This window comes from Temnothorax longispinosus, chromosome 6 (genome assembly GCF_030848805.1).
Source record: "Temnothorax longispinosus isolate EJ_2023e chromosome 6, Tlon_JGU_v1, whole genome shotgun sequence".
NCBI classification, from domain to species: domain Eukaryota; kingdom Metazoa; phylum Arthropoda; class Insecta; order Hymenoptera; family Formicidae; genus Temnothorax; species Temnothorax longispinosus.
The window spans coordinates 22,153,081-22,170,828 of record NC_092363.1 but is presented as its reverse complement, the minus strand read 5'-3'; the positions used below and the strand labels follow the sequence as shown (position 1 = coordinate 22,170,828).

General features: G+C 34.6%; 3 protein-coding genes across 3 annotated transcripts; 1 reads left to right on the top strand and 2 right to left on the bottom strand.

Annotated features, from left to right (window-relative positions):
• Positions 1 to 105: 105 nt before the first annotated feature.
• Tsu (40S ribosomal protein S12 homolog tsunagi) lies at positions 106 to 1,585 on the top strand. The gene is made up of 4 exons (XM_071782052.1): positions 106 to 286; positions 712 to 858; positions 975 to 1,236; positions 1,338 to 1,585. The coding sequence occupies exons 1-4, from the start codon at positions 226 to 228 to the stop codon at positions 1,366 to 1,368; spliced, it is 501 nt and encodes a 166-aa protein (XP_071638153.1). The 5' UTR covers positions 106 to 225; the 3' UTR covers positions 1,369 to 1,585.
• Positions 1,586 to 2,002: 417 nt separating this feature from the next.
• Rpt5 (26S proteasome regulatory subunit Rpt5) lies at positions 2,003 to 5,370 on the bottom strand. Its single transcript, XM_071782047.1, has 3 exons — positions 5,150 to 5,370; positions 2,405 to 3,538; positions 2,003 to 2,184 (listed from the first exon to the last, which is right to left on the bottom strand). Exons 1-3 carry the CDS (start codon positions 5,189 to 5,191, stop codon positions 2,074 to 2,076), a joined length of 1,287 nt encoding a protein of 428 aa, XP_071638148.1. The 5' UTR covers positions 5,192 to 5,370; the 3' UTR covers positions 2,003 to 2,073.
• A 150-nt stretch (positions 5,371 to 5,520) lies between these two features.
• LOC139815055 (cullin-3-like) lies at positions 5,521 to 12,384 on the bottom strand. The gene is made up of 15 exons (XM_071781657.1): positions 12,077 to 12,384; positions 11,567 to 11,986; positions 11,049 to 11,390; positions 10,788 to 10,970; positions 10,144 to 10,509; positions 9,897 to 10,067; positions 9,666 to 9,773; positions 9,185 to 9,365; positions 8,863 to 9,095; positions 8,579 to 8,748; positions 8,012 to 8,150; positions 7,718 to 7,845; positions 7,605 to 7,645; positions 5,814 to 7,312; positions 5,521 to 5,695 (listed from the first exon to the last, which is right to left on the bottom strand). The coding sequence occupies exons 1-13, from the start codon at positions 12,092 to 12,094 to the stop codon at positions 7,621 to 7,623; spliced, it is 2,484 nt and encodes an 827-aa protein (XP_071637758.1). The 5' UTR covers positions 12,095 to 12,384; the 3' UTR covers positions 5,521 to 5,695; positions 5,814 to 7,312; positions 7,605 to 7,620.
• Between the last annotated feature and the right edge of the window lie 5,364 nt (positions 12,385 to 17,748).

The following is a 17,748-nucleotide window of genomic DNA, read 5'->3' as shown; positions in this document are numbered from 1 at the left end:
ATTTAAATTTGGTCCCGTAATATTTGTCGCCGTGTTTGTCGCACGCTTAGTTCGCCATTGGGCCAGGAGTGTTCAGTGGCGCTAAAGTCACTGTTTTGTTTTGTTGCTCATGGTCAAGTGCTACGGAGTACGGCAACGCGTAGTAAACTAAGTAAACGCGATATCCGCGATATCGTAAAGCGGAGCGATTAACGTACACGTTATTTAAATAGTTCAATTTTAGCCATGGCGGACGTTTTGGACATCGATAACGCTGAGGAGTTTGAGGTGGATGACGAGGGAGATCGTAAGTCTTGTTTTCTCGTTACATTTTATGAGCATTGATTTAGCTTGTAACCTCAACTTCGTACTGTTCTTCGATAACTTCTTCATCTCGTTTTCATACATTTATGTCTCTTTAACAAGCTGAGGCCTGTCCGTTTTAGCTGAACTTCTTGCACAGTTTATCTTTTCTCTTTTTCTGTCCAACGTGAAAAAAAAGAGGAAAGATGAATCGTGCAAGAAGTTCAGCTAAAACGATCAAGCCCCATATCTCTCTCCCTGGCAGTTTTGGAGTAGCACGCAATTATTGAATAATATTAGCGGTGCAAACGTCAATCTCGTCTGAAATCGTTAGATTTCATGATGAGAAATGTGAAAACAGATGGCAATAAGATCATAACGATGTGGACCGTGTGAAAAGTTGTTCTGATTATTTTGGCGTGTTTCTAGAGGGTATCGCTCGTCTTAAGGAGAAGGCGAAGAAGAGGAAAGGCAGAGGCCATGGTGCAGAATTAGTGTCGACGAGAGATGACGTTGGTCATTATGAGTCCATGAATATGGTTGAAGAGGACGACAACGAGCCTGGCCCTCAGAGATGTGAGAACATCTTTGTTGTAGCTTTGTTAATTCAGTTTGAATTACAAGATTTATTTTTTTTTCTCCATTTTATTTGTTACAGTCGGTATAATTTAATATTTTTTATGTACTTTCAGCTGTGGAAGGATGGATCTTATTCATAAATTCAGTACACGAGGAGGCACAGGAGGACGATATTCAGGACAAGTTCTCTGAGTTTGGCCAGATCAAGAACTTGCATTTAAATCTGGACAGAAGAACGGGATTTCTAAAAGGCTACGCATTGGTGGAATACGAAACGTTTAAGGAGGCACAAGCTGCAAAAGAGGCTCTAAACGGCACAGAAATCCTAGGTCAGGCTATCTCCGTCGATTGGTGCTTCGTAAAAGGACCGAAGAAGTAAGTATTACTATGTAATAGAGTTATTTGAATCTTTAAATTGATACAATACTTAGATTCATATATCGATATTTATATTTCATATTTTTCCATTTTTATAGAATCAGGAAAAGAAGTCACAGAAGGCGATGAGAATTATAGATTAATAACCATGATATCTTCTATTATGTATCGTCATTTCAAGCAAGACAAGTTATCTTATAATTGATGAGCATTTTATAAATGCTGGAAATAACATATAAGTTACTCTTTCTAATGATTTCTCTCTCGTTAAATCTATTTGTAATCTATCTAGATGTGAAGGACGTCATATACAATTAGTTAATAAATGGTAGATCATGAACTCAGATATCGTCTACTGTGCAAGCTAAAATATCAATATTTTGTGTGAATATTTCAATTTGGTTTCTTTCATATACTTCGTATCATCTGACAACTATTTTACATTCATCACTATACCTTGTACCAATTTGCATAAAATAAATATATGTCATTCAAATTTTATTTTTGTAGCGCGATACGGCATCTTAAAAAATATATGTATCTGCAATATTTAATAAAAATTCCTATTCGAAGTGTGAAATTTCATTTTGTAAGTCATTGTGAAATAATACTTGAACAGTATTAGTATAGAAGGCAAGATTTATGTAGCAAAGTTGAACATGACATTTAAAAATTTTGTTCTCAATACATGCGACTTTGAAAAGTATTCATTCAGTCGTTTTTCTTTGTGCATCTCGTATTTGCCGAAAAATAAGAAAATATGAAGGTTAGACATTTCTATATTTATTATTATACAAAAGATATCTTAATAAATAAATAACGCGACACGGCGTATTAAGCATAATAATTCAGATTTGCTTTCTTTTTCGCTTGGACCTCATTAATAGCTTCCATCAAATCTTCGTGAGTAACTTCTGTTGCGTTCCGTCGTAATGCTATCATACCCTGAAACACATCACATTTTGATCATTATTTTGACAAAATTACGTAGCAAGATCGAATAGGACAAATCAGTAACTGGGACAATATAATAATTTTTAAACGATATGATGTAGATGTTAATAATATATTAGTGAATATATAGACAGAAAAAATTTTATATTTATTGTTCAGTTAGAGTTAATGCTTGCTATTATTATAATTGATCCTGAACTTAAATGCTTACCGCTTCTACGCAAACAGCTTTACACTGTGCTCCGTTAAAATCATCCGTGGATCTGGATAATTCTTCGAAATTTACATCAGGCGACATATTCATTTTACGTGAGTGAATTTGCATAATGCGCGCTCTGGCTTCCTCGTTGGGATGCGGGAACTCGATCTTTCTGTCCAAGCGTCCGGAACGCAACAGGGCTGGGTCCAAGATGTCGACTCTGTTCGTAGCGGCGATAACTTTGATGTCGGCGGTCGAACTGAAGCCGTCCAATTGATTCAACAGCTCCAACATCGTACGTTGTACCTCCCTGTCTCCCGCCTTTTCCGAATCGAAACGTTTTGTGCCGATAGCGTCTAATTCATCGATGAATATTATCGCCGGAGCCTTCTCCTTGGCCAACGAAAACGCGTCTCTGACCAACTTGGCACCATCGCCGATGAACATCTGTACTAGTTGCGGGCCAGCCAGTTTTAGGAAGGTAGATTTTGTTTGGGCGGCGCAGGCTCTAGCTAGTAGAGTCTTTCCGGTTCCAGGTGGGCCGTAGAGCAGAACGCCCTTAGGGGGCTGTATTCCCAGGTTCTCGAACTTCTCTTTGTGGGTCATAGGCAACACAACGGCCTCGATAAGCTCCTGAATTTGCTTGTCCAGCCCACCGATGTCAGAGTACTGCTCCGTAGGTCTCTCATCTACTTCCATAGCCTTGACTCTGGCATCGTATTCGGCCGGCAGAGTTTCCAGCACGAGATAACTGTCTTTGTTGACACCCACCAAGTCACCTGGCTTCAGCGATTCGGCGTCGACCAGTCCGATCACGGGCAAAAAATACGTCTGGCGAGTCGACGTCTTTATGACCGCGCATTTGCCCTTCCTTTGCGCATCTAAATCGACCACCGCTCCGTCTTCCTCCCCCATGTCCTGCGGATCGACGTCCAATAGCTCGATGACATTGGATACCAGGTATGGGAGGGTTTTGTTCACTTTGATCTTCTCTGTGTTTTCCTTGATCTTATCGTTCTGCGCCTGAAGCTCGTGCGAAATCCGCATCACCTCGCTCTTCATTATCTTGATTTCGTTATCCAAAAGTCGCGTACGTGATACGATTTCATCCGTGGACATTCGCAGGACGTCCTCTCCCAATGTTTCCTAGAGACAACGTAGTCCTTTTTTTTTACAAAATTCCTCTTTATCGTTAAAATGTAAGAATTAACTATACACAACGATTGTACTACTAAATATACATATATTCATATACTTTAGTGAGTTGAAAATGAAGTTATTTAAAAAAAATATTTCATGTACTTAGTGCAAAACTACTGGAGGAAGCAAATTCTTTTTCAATAACAATATACATATATTTATATTTATCTTACAAATATCTATCATCTATATGTTCTATATTTTTAGTCCTGGTTTTACAAATCTTATTTATTTTTTAGAATTCTGGTATATTTATATTGTGATTTTGAATAATACCACAAATGCACTGACGATTGAGAAAATTTTAAGCTTTGTACAAAAAATGACTAACATTGATTTCAAGTGATTAACTAAAAACCTATAAAGCATTTTGTAATAATGACCTTAGTCTATCAATATAAACATATCTATCAAATAAAAGGAAAGATATTCCTTTGCAGGAGATGTTTTATCAAAGGTAGATAATAGTATAAAAATTATTATAGGATAGATTTCTAGTCATGTAAGAATGAAAGGAAACGAGGTGCGTTAGCTTAGGAGACAACGGAAGAAGTACGATAGAATCAAGGTGCTTATTAAAGACTGGAGGACATTATTTAAAGAAGATATGTACAATAGAACTAGAGAAAGGTTAGAACTACAAGGAAGATTCAAGGGAATTGAATATTTTAACGAGTATTGCATTTATGGAAAACAAACATACATGGTTTAGCAGACTTGATGAACCAAGATTGATCACAATGATTAATCATTTAAGAGCTAGCCGTTATAATTTAACCCCTTCGTTGGCATTGACGCAAAAGTGCGTCAAATTTTTCCGTGCCCTGTGTGGCATTGACGCAAAAGTGCGTCAACCTTTTTTTCCTATAACTTGCTTCGATTTGGCATCCAAGTCTTACACGGGGGTTTTTGGGGTCGCTGATTACGAATCTGAATTCAAAATTTGCAAATTCAAAATGGCGGATCCAAAATGGCGGATAAAAATGCTAAAAATTACTTAATTGGGATGAAATTTGCCATTTTGAATTTTCGAATTTTAAGTTCAGATTCGTAATCAGGGGCCCTCAAAAACCCCAGGGTACAAATTTTCAGGATAAAAAATTTTCCTGCCATTTTTGGCACTTTTTGTCGAATTCTCTCTGCCAACGAAGGGGTTAATGAATCGCGAGAAAAGGTTATATAAATGTTGCTACACGGAGCAGTCTCAAGATATTATCATATTGTATTTATATGCGTTAGATTTGAGGTTAGAAATAGATTTTATCACGAACTAGAAAGATTACGAATTTCATATCCGTGCAACATTGAGGAAAGTTAAAAAAAACATTAGTGTGAGACTTCTAAAAGCTCTTTGGACTTTCCTAAGAGAAAATGGCACAACAATAAAGGCTGTCAAAAAGTGATAACAAGATACGTAGTAACAATCGCACGAGAGCGTACGAGATTATCGGTATTCAAGAAAAGAACAAAGTACTGGATGTGTCAAAAAGACCGAAAATACTCGGTCGACGACACATTAAATATTCTCGTAAATAAAAAAAAAAGGGGGTCGCGTACCTCTCCATCCTCCCAGATAGACTTATCCTCGAGCGTGGCCATCTGAAAGTTGCGAAGGCCCTTCGCTTGCGAACTCCTGGCTCTTCCTGGCTGACTGACCTGCGATTAACACGCCAAAAAATTGTTTTAAAAATTAGTCCCGAAAGCAGCCTGCACTCTTCAGACAGTCAGTTCTGCGATTCGGACAGTCATGTGTCATGTCACAGTGGTCATGTTGCGGTGGTAGCGTGGCTTCGCGCATGCGCGGCGGTGGGAGGTGGGAGTACAGCGACGTGCAGTTTAAAAAAAAGCGGGGAGCACACACTTCTGCACAACGCATAATGTGTAAGCATAAGAAAATTAATTGGTCCATACACATGTGCATAAGAAAATAGACCAATCAGTTTTTTTATGCTTACGCATTATGCGTTATGCAGAAGTGTGTGCTCCCTGCTTTACATATGCCATTTTACAATTGCAGACCTTGCAGTGATCCAAGCTTTGATAGCATTAGTGAATGATCCTGAGCCCGAGCATCCCTTGAGAGCGGATCTAGCTGAAGAATTTCTGAAGGATAGAAAAAAGTTTTTAAAAAATGCGAGTTTACAAAAAAGCATGCCGAGAAGAGGCGGGAATCATCATCATCTTCTAACCGAATAACTCCGAATGATTTAGCTTTACTTACTATCACCACCACGATGCCTGCCGCCCGTCAGCTGATTTAAACTCAAGCCAATGTATACCTGTCTGTTCATCCCCGTGGAATCTCACAGATTCGAGTTGAGACGACTCTGTACAGTATTGGTTAACACCGACACAAATTGTAATGTTTATAAGAAGTGGGATGAACTTATCAGAGTACAGTAAATTATGATGAATAACTGTATCATGGTGTATACAATTTATACTTGAAGTCATATCCAATTATACTTTGATTTATCATCGAAAGGTCGTTACATTCCAGCTTGATCCGGTAGGAATGTATATGATGATGAAACTTTACAAAAACTACTTTTTATAGTTAGGGTAAACTGGATATTTTGTATTTGTTTAGCATGTTAACTTTGTATAGAAAATAAATGTATCGGGTGAATATTTCAGGAATAATAAGTGCTGTTGTAGCATTTTAATTTTATCCAGTTTTGTGTACGAAAAATATAAAATTTTCATTTAAATATTAAAACTCCATCTTAATAAATAAAGAGAGAATACAAATAAAAATAAAAACATATATGACATCAATTCGCCTTTCTTCACTACAACGTGATAGAGTGCAATACATGTTTGAATTAAACTGCATTTTATTAAGATCTTCGTCTTTATTTAATCTCATGCGCACTACATCATCCCGCTAACAAATTCTGCATCTCTTACAGATTCATAGAGATCACACTTTTTGGCATACTATATATAATAAATATTCTATGTTGTACTAAAACGGTCAGTGGATTAAATTGCAATGAAATAATTGAAAAGCTAGGTGGAAGAGGTGGAAGTTGTTAAGCGTCAAAACATTGGAGAGTGTATATAATGTGTTTATTACTACATAAATTCAAATTTTATATCATATTTATATAGTTCAAACACAAAATATAGTGTGAAAGCATATCTTAACTAATATATATCCAAAAATGGACTTAGATGAAAATCAACACTTGTGTATTCATATGTTTTTTATATAAGAAAATAAACGACATCGACGTAAATAAAACTATATGTAAATGTACCGTTTTCTTCCTAAATTCACGATATACCCAGATATAGCACATGCAGTGACGTCAAATGACATATTAATTCCGTCATAATGCCGTCTTAATGACGTTAGAGACGGCATTATGATGAAATTAATACGTTATTTGACGTCACTGTGCTATCTGGGTATTCATATAGTATTTGTTATCATAGACAATCACAGTTTTACAAGTGTAGAAAAGTTTCTAATTGCGGTATTATCAATGTGAATCATCTTCGGTAACTTAATTGTATTTTGTATCATTAGAAACGCACGTTAACTATTATATAAGTGTATAAGTTGTTTAATTTAAATCAAATATTTTATAATGGATATAAACACATCATCTTACAGTTTTCAGCACTCTCTATTTTTTTTGTCTTTGTATTTGCAATATCGGCCGTACTCAATATTTTACCATTTTCGATCAACTTATTCCCAATCATATATTCCTGTAAAGAACATTATACGCTGTAAATTTAAAGCTAAATAAGTGTTAATATATAGTCATTATATATTAACTGTATACATATATACAGAATATTCAAACTCTGTGGAAATATATTTTTCTTGTTGACATGGAATATCCCCTGGACAATAATAATTCAGAACCGAGAAATGAGAATAATAGGAAGATAACGATAATGACGCCAAATAATGGTGATGTAATAATGATTCGGTGAATAAAATATGAAGAATCATTAATGTGTAGTAAGAGGATATATATTATTACAAATTACTTACATGTTTGAAAACAGGATTAAGCAACATATGTATACACCTTCCTGTAAATCGTAGAATGTATTAGTTTGTATTTCAGTAAATATTAGCGTCAATGTATAACACGCATTACATACCGATCTTCCTCTGTACGAGCCAAGTACTCTCGTTCGATTAAGCCTTCGATACATTTCTTAATTATTACAGGTGAAGGCAAAAATCGACCTCTTAACTGTTCTGTTACTTCTGTTACCAGTATATTGTGCTAATAAAAGAGAAAATAAATTGATATATTGATTATGCTCTATATTCTACACATATTATAGCTTGTCTAGAATAAAAAAATATTTTTTTTACGTTCAAAAAATATGTATCAATGAATTAACCGTGTACAGTGAACTTATATTTATAAGAAATTTCAAGTTACATACAGCCATTTGATTTTGGGTTTTCATAATTCGTACGATGGCTGCTTCGATCTCGTGTTTCCGGTCTTCATCGACTTTATTGCGCATCTCTCTTCTCTCAGGTTCGGATTCTTCCTTTGCTGCTACGGTCTGGATCTTTACTCTTAACAAAAGCGATACAAATATTCAATAAAAGATGGTTATTTACATCACACACACACACACACTCATATTATTAACATATTCGCAGCCACTAACGTAATTTTATGTCATTTTTAAGATTTGTAGCCAATTGTACTTGATGTAATTTTAAGTTATTTTAAAATGTAGTTTGTTGCTGCTGGTATAATTTAACGTTATTTTATATTTTTAGGAAAGCACATGATTTTATGATTCGTATTTATGATTACTGCAGCTATCTAACAACAAATTGATTTCATCAAAATGAGCATTTAAACGGAATTAAAAATAGTTTGGATCCGAAAATGAGACAAATTTGCACGTAGCTCTCAGTATAGTCACGCGCTACAATCGCCAGCTGCGAAAGTGTTAATATATATATATATCATTTATTGTATAAAAATATAATACCTATGTAAGTTACTGGTAAAACTGTCGTTCACACAGAAACAATTCGTAGATTCAATTTTCTTGGTACGAGGGTCTTTAAGTAAAATTCTTTGTGTAGCTTTACCTATAGCAAGAGATTGCAATGCTCTGACCAAGTCCCTCTCTGGAATATTGGTTTCACCTTGAATTTCCTACAATATTCATACATATGTATATATAAAAATTATAAACATTTTTTATTCTTCATGTAACATGTAGATATATGAGATGAGTAATTAGCTGCTTAAACTCATATCAAAACTCACCTCATATGTTAACCTTTCGCTTCTATTGAACAGCATTAACACACACATTTGGTAAGTGGAAACTTGTATTATGTGCTTTCGTGGTGTACCGCACATGCTGCTTCGCTGGCTTACTAAGCTGCTGCTTGCGCTATCATTCCCAATAGAACTCAAAGATGATGGAATATCCAAGCCTCCGCAATTACTCTCTTCTTTTCGTGGTCCATAAAATACAGCGTTTAGATCAGCAAAACCTGTACAAATTTTTATCATTGCACTCATTATATTACTAAATGTTTAAGTAAAAACAGATATTGATAAAGACATAAAAATAATAACTCACCTAATTGTGGCTGTAACGTTAATTTTCGACGTCTATGTTTAGCTAAGTAGAAGCGCCGAAAGGCATCAAAGGCATCACGCGGAGCAGTGGGCATACTGCATGGAGTGGCTGATTGCATTGGCATTGGCCAGCAATCAGTTGTGAGCACTCGGACACTTAGATCCACACCATGTAGATTTGTCTTTATGAAACATACACAGATAAGACATAAAATAATAATCTATATCTATGATATACGCATAAATACAAATTTTATAAAATGTTTTAATTAAACATAACCAGAATATTACGTGTGTTAATCTTTTCTGTAACTTATACACTAATTTATATTGTATTTATACACATGGAAATATTCAAATTAATCTTTATATAAAATTTTAATATCAAAATTATAGAAGCATTTAAGATATACTCTGTCATAATAAACCCTTTTATTATTTTTTCTTTATTAGCTAATCTATTATATTATTTTGAAACTTACGCCAGACGTAAGAACATGATCCTTAAATTCATCCATAATAGTTTTGCTGACTGTTAAATCCTGAAACATGCATTCTAACTTTGATGTGAACTGAGATCCACATTCAGTCTAAAAAAATAATCAAAAAATGTTTTTAACTTCTTTTAATATAAAAATGTAAGCAATACCCGTTTCAGATATAAACAAAACTATTTTGATCTAGAATATCATTAATCTAGTTCTAGTTCTCACCTTAAGTTTGGATATCATATTCTGTTCACTATCATCTGAAACAGACTTATTCGACAATAATCGTTTGGCTAAGTGTTGTTTATAGTACCGTTCAAATACATCCTTTTCTTGTAAGAAACGGAATAAAACCATAGTTTTATATAGGATCCTTTCAATCTGCAGGTCTGACATCTAAAACCAAATATATATATTCCTGTATCGAAAATCATACGATATGTAACAATGCAATTATACACATAATACTAACTCCTTCAAAGCCTTTCTTTAATTTGTCGTCGATAAATAGCGACAGATATTCCGGGCTTTTAGGATTCAAGTTAAGGAAGTATTCAAAATCCGATGCTATCATCTTTTCATAATTCTTGTCTCTATTAAAAGAATAATGTAGAAAATGATCAAAGCGATCTTTTAGCTCTAACAAGCTTTGGACGTAAAGAACGGCATTTGTGGTTGATTCTTGCTCTTCTTGCACTAACGCACGGCCCTGCTCTCTGAGGAACTGAGATAGACAGTCGAACACAGTGCGCAATCCGTCTGATACTCTCGAAAATAGTTTATACATTTTATAAAGATTATTTATTTGCGTATTTTTGAGCATGTGTGCTACATCCCTCTATCAAACAAGAGATGTTAAGGTATATAACACATAATATATATTATGTGCTAAACATATAATTATATAACATGATATACATATACATATATTTAAGTTTAGTCTATTGATCGATCATGTATCTTTTCCCCTAGAACGGAAACGTGAAAATTGAAAAGTTTATCTCTTTCTATTCAACACCAATAGAAAGAGATAGTTACATTAAACTTTTTACTTTTCACGTTTCCGTTCTAAGGAAAGGGTTACATGATCGCTACCCAGATCGTAAATAAACACACCTCAACAATGGTTTTCATGGGTACTTTGATTAACTCTTCTTCTACAACTTTTACTATCCGTGATTCAGTTGATTGAATTAAATAATGTTTTGCCCTTTCAGATTCTTTGCGGATTCTGGCTTCAACCTTTTCTATATATTCCAATAATGCACTATTTTCTATCAGCAATTTTTTAGATTCCTCCTGAAGAAAATTTTGCAAGTTACATATATGTGCATGTATATATAAGAATATTGTACGTATCTCATACTGGACACTCACTCTATAAAACTCAGCACTTTGTAGTAAAAAAGGCCTTTCAAAAACTTCCTCATAAACTTGGCGATTGTTCTTTTGTTGTAAATAAGGTTTTAAATAGTACTTATAATCAAGATACTCATGGTCCTCATAACCATATGTAATAGCAAAAAAAAGTCTATCTAGATAAATATCAGGATCTCGAAGATCACGGTTAGCGTAATTTTTAATTCCAAGTACCATTAACATTTGGCAGGCTTTTTCTATAGCGCTACGATCTGCAACTTCTTCTCCTCTTCTTTCCCTCGTGATCATACCTAATAATGTTTCCCGTAAATGGTTTCTAACACATTCATATCTGACTATCTAAAAAATTTATAAGAAACTCGTCAATATTAAACATACCTAACAATCATTTTAAATAAATTACAGCAATTTAACATTGCAAAATTAACAATAATAAAAAATACTATTTTATTGCAATAGAACTTTGTGACTTCTAAAATCTTTATAAAACAATGCAAATTAAAAATGAAAATTACCTGATCTCGAAAAACAATAAATATAAAATTATACACATTCTTCTCCCATAATTTATGATCCCATGGATGCTTCGCGTTCACCATGAGTTCTTTGATCTTGTCCATTGACTGTAAATGATTTTTCCATGCTATATTTAAAGTTTGTAGGAAGTTATTATCGAAGGAACGACAAACATCTTCTCGTACATTGTTTTCAAGATGTTGTGTTACGACTTCCGTCATTCCCGTATATAATCGTTCGATGTACCCGTGATCAACCATCGCGGTAGCATAGCGTTGAGTCGAATTATCACGGCCACGGCTACCGACAGGTTCTATGGGATAGTGTCGGTTATACCCGAAATAATCTCTTTCTAATATATTTATAAATTCCCTCTTAATAAAGCTCCATTCCTTTTCCACATCATACATGATGGAACTCTGTGAAAACAGAGTGTTTATAACTCATGTTATCAGAGATTTATATTAGCTCTTTAAGACTATTACGTATAATAGTAATATATCACTTACCGCCTCTAATGATGCCATCACGCCGCAAAAAATATGATACTTCTTCTTCTTCTTCTTGTATGTTGGCCTTTAAGCAGTACTGCTCCAAAGAAAAATATGATACGAATAAGCTAATACCTCTACGATGCCATGAATTTCATGCCATATTCTTCTTGAACTGTGTAGAACTGTGTAGAACTGAAACTGTGTTAATAATCACACAAAGCATTGTAGCAAAAGGTCGCTCTCTCCAAAACATAACGGAAATAAATAACGTAAACATACATATGTACACAAGATTCTAACGGTCGTCACAGTCTTTATTGACGGAATAATATTTCGTGAGATCAAATAAGTTATGAATTTGCGAGCTGACGAAATTTGATACAAATTCGCTTAATTCAATTTGCACAAAAAAAAGGGATTTTGAAGAAAAAGCAGATCTAATTATAATTTTTTTTAAACAAATATGTTTATTTTTTAATCATATGAAATAGAATTTCTTAGCTTAATTATATTATTTTAAAAGCATATTTATTGTTTTTAAAATAGTTATTAAATTATAAGACTTTTCTTGTACCAGGTATGTATACTTTATATACTAGCGCAAAACAGTCTAGCCGAATCGCTCGAATTACGGACAAGTTCGTACCGATCATCGACTAGTCGAAAACTGTCAAAAACTTGTACAGTGCAACACGAGATGGCAGCGTATGTCACGTTTTGGGTTTTGGTCGCTCTTTTCATCAAATACGCCTGTGTCGCCTGCTCCTACTTCTATATACTGGTTGTATTTTTTACAATAAAAAGTTTCTTCGTGTGGACATTATTTCGTGCTATTTTCTATTAGGGTGAGTCCAATTAATTTAATCAGTTATTAATTGAACCGGAATTGATTACTCTGTAAATGTAAAAATTCTAACCAAGTATCCGTCCGCTCGATCAAATCTGTCTATGCAATTTCTTAATCAATAAAAAAATCGATTTCTATCTATGTCAAAAAATATTTCTATTTCTCTTAGGATAACTCCGATTAATTTAATCAATGATTAATTGAATCGGAATTAATTACTGCAAAATTCCGAGCTATATATAATTTTGTGTTTCTTAATCCAATATCTTTCTTAATTGATTTCTATCCAGGTTACAAAATATTTCTATTTCTCTTAGGATGACTCCGATTAATCTAATCAATGATTAATTGAACTGAATTGATAATTGCAAAATTTCTAGCTATAATTTGGTAGTATATACCTGATCAAATATCTTTCTTTCTATGTAATTTCTTAATTAACAAAAAATTGATTTCTATATCCATGTGAAAAAAAGTCTCTATTTCTTTGAGGATGACTCCGATTAATCTAATCAATGATCAATTAAACCGAAGTTGATTACTGTACGTAAAATTTCTATTAACTATACATTTGTTATCTTTGATCAAATCTTTATTCTATATGATTTCTTAAATATAAAAAAATTGATTATTTTATCTATGTTAAAAAAATAGTACGAGTATTGCTTATTGATAAGTTGCCAATTAAATTAATCGGAATTTTTTCGAACTTAAGCATCTGCTATTTTTGCTAAATATCATTTACTGACTGTTAATATCTTTTAAGTGATAACAAGTAATCAGAGATTGAATAATCAGGAATAATAAGTTATTTTTAATGAACAAAAGGATAAACTTGTCGTATATTTTCCAATAAACAGAAAGATTTATTTTTTCTTATTTTTTTTTCTTTTAGACAATCAATAATACATGCGATTTTTTCTTAAAGCAATTACAATTATTACGAAAAAAAGCTTATATACGAAAAGAAAGCATCAATAAAAAATAGCTATTTAATTTAACAAAATTCAACAAAATTTGACTCATGACATGCCTTTTGTATAAATTAAATGTCCCAATTTTAATTAAAGATATTACTTTTTTATATGCAAGCAGAATATTTTATTTTTGTATATAAATTGCCGTATATAAAATGCACAGCTGCGTTTTCTCATCAAATGTGACAGCTGTACTTAAAATTACATTTAGATAGAAAATTTAAATTACATCACAATATATGACAAAATATCGAAGAAAGAATATGATTGAGCTTTTTATCGCGCAATTTTTGTATGGAATACACAATTTATAAAATAATTATGATGATAAATAAAGAGAGAAGAACTTGAACGTTTATCTTCAAATTATATTTTAAATGTATATAAGTATTCAGTGTAAGAACGAATTGGCGTGGCACACAAGCGTGGAACGAAGAAAAATGGAGACATTATTCGACAAGACGCATCGCGGCGAGTTTGAGAATAATAACTTGCGATGGGCATGTGCGCGGGGCATGCGATCTTGTTGTCTATATAGTGTTATACACAGTCACGCGAAGACGCGCCATTATCTCCACGAGTTCTGCCCACGAGGGCACCATCCGTACATCGCGGCCTGCATCTCCGGGGGATGCGCCTAGAGTTTCGGGCTAATCGGGAAGCAACGAGTTCGCAACGGATAGCTACAGCTTTCATTAAACTCTATTAACGCTAATTACAGAATAACTGTAGGCTAATTACAGAATAATTGTGGCACATAAATAAACACCTACACGAGCCTGCGGTGAGGATAGTTAATAAGTGAGTTAATTTGCGGACCGATGTAATATCGCGTTGCGGCCCAAAACACCAAATCTTACTTTAGCGGACGAGCCGCAATGCGATAATTTTTCATTACGCGGTTGAGCTTTGCGAGAAGTGCATTGCAATGAGCGGTGTACACGCGCGATAATTCGTGGAGCGGACACTACGATCGAGAAAAGTATTATCTAAATAATTTTGTGCTGTTTCGTAAACATTTTTATTTCAATGATTTGCGAATAAATCTACGATTTATAATATCGGCGTATATTGTAGTAGAAATAAAGAGAGAGACATGGTGTATCTTCGATGCAACTTGAAGATTACAAAGTACCGTGTATCAGTTGCATTTGTACTTCGTCGTTGCCTGGTATCAAAAGAAATGTTCGAGCGTGGGAAGTTCGACACTCGATAAATCGACGGGGCTACCGGGCTCTTTTTACCAGTGGCTAACTACCGCGTTCCGTTAAGCGCGATCCCGAGTCGCGTAAAGTATCAGATTTCACCGCGACTATGAAGTCCGCGGCCCTGAGGAAAGTGCCCGAGAGTTTTGCAACTCTTATCGCGGCCGTGCAATATCGCCGGGGTATATATTACCGAATTTCCATATCGACCTCCCGCGCGATCGTACAGGGCTACGTCGACCCGGGTTTTTATAACCGGCCATAACTCAAAGCCGTGCATTATCAACCCTACGAGACATCTGGTCATCACCCAGCGAGCCCGTAATATACGTATAGTAATCCTTCGATAAAGCGCAACGGGAAGCACGCTCCCGAATGTTCGCAAACAATGGAGCACTGGTAAATTTAATGTCACAGGCGCATGTATCTCGTTTCGCGTCGCACAATAATCCTTCACAGTAAATGAAAGAAGAGTGTATTTTGTGTCTTTTATGGTTCGCCGTTGTTTTGGGATTGTTAGTAATTTATAACGATACCTCGAGGCCATTTCCAACTTGTTTAATACAAGTCAATGTAAAGTCAACGCAACTTTTGCAATTCATGTCTCTCCTAGATTTTGAGAAAATTTGTACATGCGTGATAAAATCAAGAAACAACTTTTTATATGTGTCTGATCGTAAATCTAACTATTTCTTCCAATCTATTTGTAATATTAAAATGCAATAATTTTATATATAAACGTTTAGAAAATGAACGTAAAAGATAGAGAGAGAGGCATTGCTTGTAATATTTTTAAATTATATGACTTTGTCAACTTTTATAATACGTTCGTCATTTTAAAGAAGGAAAATACGATAAAGACGTCAAGTGAAAAGATAAAAAATAATTATATATCTTGTGAGTACCGACTACAAATTATATACATTAATTCGTGATTAATTACTTAATCTCAACAATTACTCTAGTCATAAACGTCACTTAATAATCAACTGTCAAAGTTATTTAAAAAATAATTGATTACTATGGCGTCGTCCGAGGAGCATGAAGGGAACGTCGATTTAGCAACGGAATATTGTTAATAACAAACTTTCCGACAGGGACATCTATTCGCCAACAAAATTGATAACTTGGACATAATTACGAAGCGCGATCAGATTTCACGTGCTAACGAACATTGCGAGTTTTCCAAGTTTTAATAAGTTACGTATTTCCTTACCTATGCGATGTAAAATGAGATTTTTCGATACGGGTGGTACGTGCAAAACGAGGGATATCAAAAATACGCGTCCCCGCTCCATTACCTCGCTGATAAATGCTAATACGTATCGTATCGCATAATAAATGTTTCCGTTGGTTCTCATAAATTTCAAATAATTCTCTGACCCTCTTATTTCAACGATATAAAGAATCGTTCTAAGTATCGTTTACGATATTAGTCTGCTCTTTTCCTTAATCTTCTGACTAAAACCAACCATGGAACTCGATCTAACTTTTATCTTATTCTCACGAAAATTTAGGCGGAGTCTTTGTATAAATAAAAAAAAAGCTAAACGATATGGTTTTAATCAATCAGAGTTAAATTTTGAAAAGCCTATCATTATTTGTGTAAATATGGCACGATTATTGTACCAGATGATCGTTATTCTACATTATTTCGGGGTTGGTGGGTTTTTTATTTCCCCGATTTCGGCGCTTTCCAGGCACATCTCGTTGTTGCAGAGTTACACGCGCGATACATGTAACTGCATCTCGTTGAAATGCTAAATAACAACCACGTAAATGTGGGCTAATTAAGCACGAATATTATTCCGTACGAGCGCTGTTCGATGAATTTCATATTCGCGTTGTGTTTTTCGTTATCGTTATTCCGCTTGACGGATTAATTACTGACAGCTCGTTGGATGTCCGATAACGCGAAAAATTCTTACAGAATACTTTTTTGTACACGTTTGTTGTTGCAATATCGCGCATAAGAATCCGCGATATTAAATGAATTGTTAATGTATCGAATGATGATCAACGTTATCGCGTAATAATTAATTGCGCAATAATTAACTGTTATTGAATGGTAGGATAAGAGACTCGAAAATATAATATATATTAATAACAGCACTATAAATGGGATTCGCGTTTCGTGCGTAGGCCGCAAAAGCTTATAAACATGTGCACTATTAAAATTTTGCTTTATTTCGTATAATAGATTGCTTTAATTAAATTCCGATATCAGAAACTGCCGATTGAAAATTTACCGCGATAAACGTACGCGACGTCGAGATATATACACTTCGGGAATTTTACCGATTCCGAAATTAACATTATAATTTTTGCTGAAACGTACTCAATAATAAATTTATGAGCGCCTTCATTGTTTCATCCGATAGTATAATAACCGTCGACGTGCCCCGGTTATATATTGCACGCGAATAGACGCGCGTCGCTCGGAGCTCGCGCCGTTGATAACACAGCCGTCGAAGCCTTTCGCGAAACCTTTTAGACCAGACGTTATTAAATTATGCTGACTTGACCCACATTCAAGTACGTGTCATTTCCTTTTTTACTTAATGCCTGCTCGTGAAACGTTCCGCCGGCGCTCGACGGTGATTTTTAAGTGCAGCATCTTGCCGCGACGTTCCATCTTGAACTTCTGAAAAACGGCGG

Excerpts from the sequence above, each read along its gene's own strand:
- Rpt5 (XM_071782047.1), bottom strand. The coding sequence starts at position 5,191 with ATGGCCACGCTCGAGGATAAGTCTATCTGGGAGGATGGAGAG. Across the intron at positions 3,539-5,149 it reads CTATCTGGGAGGATGGAGAG|GAAACATTGGGAGAGGACGT; the intron begins GTACGCGACCCC and ends CGTTGTCTCTAG. Across the intron at positions 2,185-2,404 it reads AAGCTGTTTGCGTAGAAGCG|GGTATGATAGCATTACGACG; the intron begins GTAAGCATTTAA and ends GATGTGTTTCAG.
- Tsu (XM_071782052.1), top strand. The coding sequence starts at position 226 with ATGGCGGACGTTTTGGACATCGATAACGCTGAGGAGTTTGAGGTGGAT. Across the intron at positions 287-711 it reads GGTGGATGACGAGGGAGATC|AGGGTATCGCTCGTCTTAAG; the intron begins GTAAGTCTTGTT and ends GCGTGTTTCTAG. Across the intron at positions 1,237-1,337 it reads TTCGTAAAAGGACCGAAGAA|AATCAGGAAAAGAAGTCACA; the intron begins GTAAGTATTACT and ends CCATTTTTATAG.
- LOC139815055 (XM_071781657.1), bottom strand. Across the intron at positions 9,774-9,896 it reads ATATGATATCCAAACTTAAG|ACTGAATGTGGATCTCAGTT; the intron begins GTGAGAACTAGA and ends TTATTTTTTTAG. Across the intron at positions 8,151-8,578 it reads TTTACCAGTAACTTACATAG|AGTAAAGATCCAGACCGTAG; the intron begins GTATTATATTTT and ends GCTTTTGTTAAG.